This window comes from Octopus sinensis, unplaced genomic scaffold (assembly GCF_006345805.1).
Source record: "Octopus sinensis unplaced genomic scaffold, ASM634580v1 Contig12173, whole genome shotgun sequence".
NCBI classification, from domain to species: domain Eukaryota; kingdom Metazoa; phylum Mollusca; class Cephalopoda; order Octopoda; family Octopodidae; genus Octopus; species Octopus sinensis.
Genome location: NW_021832542.1, coordinates 2,501 through 10,000, shown reverse-complemented (window position 1 = coordinate 10,000; position 7,500 = coordinate 2,501). Strand labels below are relative to the sequence as shown.

General features: G+C 36.6%; 1 protein-coding gene across 1 annotated transcript in view; it reads left to right on the top strand.

The window, feature by feature from the left end:
- LOC115229225 (acetylcholine receptor subunit alpha-like) overlaps positions 1–6,226 on the top strand; it is a gene marked incomplete at its 3' end in the record, with an annotated part of 49,079 nt that extends 42,853 nt beyond the window's left edge. Inside the window, exons 3-4 of the mRNA XM_036499139.1 lie at positions 1,739–2,319; positions 5,772–6,226. Coding sequence (XP_036355032.1) covers positions 1,739–2,319; positions 5,772–6,226 — 1,036 coding nt within the window. The remainder of the gene's footprint in view (positions 1–1,738; positions 2,320–5,771) is intronic.
- Between the last annotated feature and the right edge of the window lie 1,274 nt (positions 6,227–7,500).

Below are 7,500 nucleotides of genomic sequence, written 5' to 3'. Positions count from 1 at the left end.
TTGAAACCATTATTATTATGATGATTATTGTTGTTGTTGTTGTTACCCCTAACAACAACATGTGACTCTCCTTGAACACTAGCAGTCCATTTTCCAGTAGCCATCTTGTGCTTCCAGTAGAAACTTTCCTTTCTAATATATCTGATGTCCCTGATTTGCCGAGTTCACCTCTAAAACACCATGTGACCCACCTCGGCCAGTTCCAGCCTTAATGTGACTATATGTTTCGTTAGAAACATGCGTCGCATCGAGCTTAATCAAATTGTTTTAAATAATATACGTACGTATGTCCTTTGACTTTTAGTAAGTTATATATATATATATATATATATTATATTAAATTAGAGATAAAACCACTATTAGGCAAATCATACAATGAAAAACTTAAGCCAATACATAAGATTATTTGATTTATATTATTTAAATATATAACAAAATTATTAAAAAAATATAATTAATATAACACTACGCTCGTTTCATGGCTGTTAATTTCTTTAAACTTTCGAGTTACAGTCATTCATCAGGTGGTTTAAATATTTAACTTTGCAAGGTTTAATCAATGAACTCTTATGTATTGGCTTAAGTTTTTCATTGTATGATTTGCCTAATAGTGGCTTTATCTCTAATTTAATATAATATAATATTTTACTATAAAATTGGATTCGATCCTAAATCTGATTTTTCCCTGTAAGTTTGGATTTATTCCCTAATATTTATTATTAAAATATATATATATATATATATATATATATATATATATATATATATATGTATAGCAGGTCATTCCATAAGTTCTGTCCGAATTTTGAATAAAGAAAACAAGTGATCAAATGTTATATTTAATTGACATTTAATCATCAATGTACATTCTCTGATTATCTATGACTTCCTTCCAACTATTTACAAGCTTTTAAATCCCATCAATGTAAAACTCTTTAGGTTTCAAAACGAAGAACTCTGAAATGTCAGTTTCGAACTCCTCCTGGTTTGCGAAAGTTATGTTGCATCCCTATCACGTGGTTTCCGCTTCATTCCACTACATAGAACCTTGGGCAAGTGTTTTTACTATAGCTATAGGCCAACAAATATTTCTGAGAAATACATCTCAACGTTTCTAAAGCAGCGTTTGTTGACTTTCAACACAAGATGAATTTAACGTACGATAGCGTCTTATAAAACTAGATTTATATATACTAAATTTGCAAAAGAATTTGTCGTTGGGGCGGTTTAGTTTCGTGGTAAAGCACTTAACGCATAATCACAAGGATGTGAGTTCGAGTCTCATGGCTGGCCGCCGACATATTTTTCTGCAAAATATGGATAGTTTAGCCTATTCGTGCTATATTATTGTGTTAGTGTGCTGGTTGAACTGTATGTGTGTATTTATGTATGCATATATGTAAGTATATATGTGCGTGTATATTTATGTATACATGTTTGCATGTATCTATGTGTGTATGTATGTATATGACGAGTTTCCTTCATTGTCCGTCTACCAAATCCACTCAGAAATATTTGTTGGCCTATAGCTATAGTAAAAACACTTGCCCAAGGTTCTATGTAGTGGAATGAAGCGGAAACCACGTGATAGGGATGCAAACTTCTTAGCACGCACCACGCATGCGCTTCCTTCTACGTTTCCTTCCATTTGCAACATGGTTTGCTCGGCATTTAGAACCCATCAAAAGTTTTGTCTGTTATGCATTTTCTATTTCATTTTCCTTTCTTCTCATTGCAGTGCCGACGGTGAATTCGTAGTGACCCTAATGACAAAGGCCACCGTCCACTTCGATGGCCGAATCGTCTGGGAACCTCCAGCTATTTATAAGAGTTACTGTCCTATTGACGTCGAGTTTTTCCCGTTTGATATGCAGCAGTGCTTTATGAAGTTTGGATCGTGGACCTACGATGGAAACCAAGTGGACCTTCAGCATTTTTGCATGGAAAAGGGCATTACTACCGCTACTGGAGAAGTGGTAATCAAACGAGGAATTGACTTGAAGGACTACTATCCCAACGTAGAATGGGACATTATCAATGTAACTGCGAGACGAAAGGAGAAGTTCTATGGATGCTGCATAGAACCCTATCCGGATATTATGTTCAACGTTACACTGCGCAGGCGCACGCTCTTTTATACATTGAACTTAATAATGCCCTGCATTTCCATCTCCTGTCTCACTGTTTTAGTTTTCTATTTGCCTTCAGACAGCGGTGAAAAAATTACTCTGTCTATTTCGATATTGCTAGCACTTACTGTATTTTTTCTGTTATTGTCAGATATAAACCCGCCAACCTCACTGGTTGTTCCACTTATAGGTACGTATACAATATATGTTGAATTACATACTAAAATATACAGGGTGCCCATAAAGTCTCTTTACAATTTTAAAATTTTATTACAAAGGCAGTTGACAAGATATCTTATCCAGATTTGTTTTATTGTAATAATTGTTTATTAAAGTTTTTTTCACTGTTATTTAATAGACCTCAATATGGGCACCATTAGTTGCGCGAAGCACATCAAGACGGTACTCGATTTCTTGCGATGTTCGCTGTAGGATAGCCTCATCAATGGTGGCAATGGCATTACGAATCATTTGCTTCAAGTCAGCAATGTCCCGTATCTTTGTTTGATACACTATATCTTTTATATAACCCCATAAAAAGAGGTTCAATGGAGTGATATCTAGCGAAAGCCGTGACCATGGAATTGGCCCATCCCTTTCAATCCATCGGTTTGGAAATGTTTGATTGACGAACTGATTCAGTGAATCAGTTCCCTTCCATTAACAAAGTATCTGAAACACAAAAGTTTAATATCACCAAAACCTTTAATAAACAGTTATTAAAATAAAACAAATCTGGTTAAAATATCTCATCAACTGCCTTTGTAATAATTTTTTTACATTGTAAAGAGACTTTATGGACACTCTGTATATCTATTGTAAACAGTTGCTACTTTATACTCACATAAACAGAAATACAAATAAAATCACTGGCTGAAACATTATACGCTTCGTGTCTGTACGAAATATGTGCACACAAACATTGCTGCATATTAATACATATGTGTTTTATTTTATCTTTTACTTGTTTCAGTCTGTAGACTGGCCAAACTGGGGCACCGCCTTCAAGGATTTTATTCTTTTCTCTTGAATCAACCCCAATACTTGTTTATTGTTTTCAAATTTTGAATGTCTAATACTTATTCAATCGATCTCTTTTACCGAATCGATATTTTACGATTGTAACACCGTTTGGTGGGAGACAAATACAGGCTTGCAAACACACACGCATGCACACAGACACAGTCAGCCACACAGACACACAATCCAACCACGAATTGTGCGCATTCACATCAGCATGACATAAATTGACAAGGGCGGATATTTGAATCACAGATTTAACGATTCTCCCCTATAAGGCTTGGATTAAACCGAGGCTACCGTCAAGTCACGCTAGATATCACGAAGATGAATCCATCTCAGAAACTTATGGTTGCAAAGCCATCGTCGTAACGGTTCAGTCTTGCTTTCGCCCACGACATAGGTTACTATAGCGTCCCGTAAATACATCACAAAGGAACAGAAATTATGCCTTTTATGTCTTACTAGCAGTATCGCCCGGCGTTGCTCAGGTTTGTAAGGGAAATAACTATAAAGCATTTTTAGAGAGTTATAGCCAAAAAATAGCAAAAAAATGGAAAAAAATGATGGTAAATTTGTTTTGAGAGTTAAAAAAGGTGGAGTTGCGTCCCCTAGACATTTTGTGGTTTGTGTTTCTGATTCTCGACCCCATGTCGAATTTATCGATTTTTTTCAGAACTGGGGGAACTTTTCAAAATTTTCGCTGCGTTAGTTTTGAATTATGACATTGGGCTATGTGTGTGTCAAGTTTTATCAGATTCGGTTGAAAGCCGTGGTCAGGGTGAGGGTACAAGCAAACAGACACACAGAAACACGCACAGACAAACTGCCGTTTATATAGAGAGAGATTACTGGCACTCCGTCGGCTACGACGAAGAGTCGTTCCAGTTGCTCGTAATGTTGACGTGTAAGTGGCTTAGCATTCCACAGAAAAGCGTAACCTTAACATAATTCGCAAGAAGATTCAGCGTGTCACAGAACGTGGCAACGCCGGCCCATTTAACTACAGGTACAACTCATTTTTACTAGCTGAGTGGACTGCAGCAACACGAAATGAAGTGCTTTGCTCAAGGACACAACGCGCTGCCGGGAATCGAACTCATGACCTTCCGACTGTGAGCCGAATACCCTACCCTTTGAGCCATGCGCCTTCACCTTTTATATCTATACGGCAGTATATTGTGCATCTATATGAGCTACGAGTTTTCTACAGCGGTTTCCTAACAAAAGCTGACTTTATCGACCACGTCGATTCTTAGCAAATAGAAAACCAAAATCATACGCAATCTTCCAAGATAAGATTTTATCCAGTTCCAGAACATATTTCCATCGTTTAGGACACTCAGCTGTCTTGCGTTTTCTGCCAGAATAAGCATCCTAATACCTAGAATTGATTAATTATTGATATTAATGTTATACTTGGATAGCAATAGCCTTTACTAGCAGACGACCGATACGAAGATTTAATCTGTGCGTCTCCATTTGGCGCAACGATGTTCTCCATCACGACATAAAAACTGCAGCGATGGGTTTAACCAGGAATCTTGTACAACAGATAAACCTGCCCCTCCTTCAATTCAACCCCATCGTTCAGTGGAGTGGTTCTTGACTCAAGCCATGCTTTGTCGAACTACATGCATATGTAAATGTAGTCTGTGTATACATATATAAATTTTTATATACACATACACAAGCATATGAATATGTCTGTCTGTATATATATATACATATATATATATATATATATATATATATGTATATATATGTACATATGTATGTGAATGTATGCATATATATTTATATATGATTTATATTAGTATAAATATATATATATTTATATATATATATATATATATATATATATATATATATATATATATATATATTATGCATCAGAGAGAGATTGATTGATTCATTGAGTGATTGATACATACACACACACATACATGACATGTATACATACAATCATACATACATACGTACATACATACATACGTACATATACGCGTACATGTTGGCGGTGCAAAAAATACGAGAAAATCAACGTACAGACACACGCACATATATGTATATACATAAACACACCAGCATCGGTTTTCAAGCAATGCTAGGGGGACAAACACAGACACACAAACACACACATATATATATACATATATACGACAGGCTTCTTTCAGTTTCCGTCTACCAAATCCACTCACAAGGCATTGGTCGGTCCGGGGCTATAGCAGAAGACACTTGCCCAAGATGCCACGCAGTGGGACTGACTATATATATATGTATATATATATATATATATATATATATATAGATAGATAGATAGATAGATAGATAGATAGATAGATAGATAGATAGATAGATAGATAGATAGATAGATAGATATATTATACAACAATACGACGTTGCAGTTAATCTAAACCCTTCGAGAAATTAAACTATTGTGATTCATCTATACATCTATACATCTATACATCTACAAAGTGAATTCCCCTTTTTATAACTGAACCATTCTCTTCAGTTCTTCATATTTCCTTCCTTCCTTCCTTACTCTCATTGTCTGATATAATTCCATTTATTCTGTTTCTCTAATTTTTCTTTGTTTTTTGCTTTTCTTTTTTACAGGAAAATATCTAATGTTTACAATGATTGTAGTCGCTATGTCAATATTCATGACCGTATTCACGCTGCACATGAACTACAGAGCTCCAACCACACACAAAATGAGACCTTGGGTGCGTCGAATATTCACGGAAATTCTTCCCAAAATTCTACTGTTAAAACGTCCCCAGTCGCGGTGCAAATCTCAAGTCGCGGTTCGAACGTGCAGCGGAGTCGAAGTCCGTGAAACGTACACCGTAGCCCGTCACTGGTCTCGTTTCAAGAATATGCCAGCCCCGTCGACTGCTAACCGCTTGCGGCGCCTCCGGCACCATCGGCCTCATACGTTGCATATCGACGATCAAGACATGGCGACGGCTCAATCTACGGCCAGTCGACATGCGCACGAGATACATGAGGTCATTGAAGGGGTCAAGTATATTGCAAACAGAATGCAGGATGAAGATGAACGTGCTGAGGTAAATTCTTTTTACCTATTTTTCATATGCATCCTTTTATCATCATCATCATCATCATCATTATCGTCGTCGTCGTCTTCATAACCATATCAACATCCTAATCATCATCATCATCATCATCATGGTTATTATTGTTGTTGCTGTTATTATCATTATCAAGGTAGTGAGCTGGCAGAATCGTTTGCACGCCGGACAAAATGCTTAGTCGCATTTCGTCCGTCCTTACGTTCCGAGTTCAAATTCCACCGAGGTCGACTTTGTTTTACCCTTTTGGATTCGATAAAATAAGTATCAGGCTGAGTAAGTAACGTTTTGAAATATGAAGAATTTGAAGAATTTAAAACCCAGTAAAACCATTACTGCAGAAATATATTGCTATGAAATTGCCAAAATGAGCGAAAAACTGCTAATCCTCCGTCCCAGACTGGTCAAAAGAAGAGGGCCAATCATTCTTTATGGCAATACTCGACCATACGTTTCACTAATGATGCTCCAGAAGCTGACGGAATTTGGCAACGCAGTTCTTTCCCACCCAGCTTGTTTCCCGGACCTTTCTCCTACCGTGTACCACGTTTTCAAGTACCTTGATGGTCTCCTGGGAGAAAAGGAGTTCAAAAATAAAACTGATGCTAAAAGTGCGTTCAAAGAGTTTATCAACTCCAGAACTCCAGATTTTTATGTTACCAGAATAAACAAACTTATAACTCATTGATAAAAATGTGCTGATTGTAATGCTACTTACTTTGATGAACAAAATTTCGGCATTGTTGAAATATATTGTGATGAATTTCATGTTTCCAAACGTTGCTTACTCTTTACTCAGCCTGAGATAAGCAATTTCTCATGATTGTTCCCATTTTACGCACTGAACTTGCTCCTTTGTTTGGTGTATGCGATCTTATGTGATTTCGTTGTCTACACTCGATATAATTTCAAGCTACTATTAAAGACTTATATAACGGATTAAGAACTGTAGAATCTAAAGATTTTATTTATGAACCAATGCGATTTATGAACGACGTACTCCGTGGGAATTTTTTCCAAACCGTTTTTCCAAATGTTTCCAAACGTTGTTTACTTTTTATTCAGCCTGCGAGCAGTTCATCTCTGAGGTCGATTCTCACTTCCAAACATAAGTATTTATATTTCCCGACTTTCTTGTCCACCGTCTTAACAATATTTTGGCCAGCAGGTACAGCTATATTGATGCAGTCGATTCTTTGGTTCCCTTTAGTAGAAGAGAGATATCAGGTCGGTTATATTGCAGCCTTTTG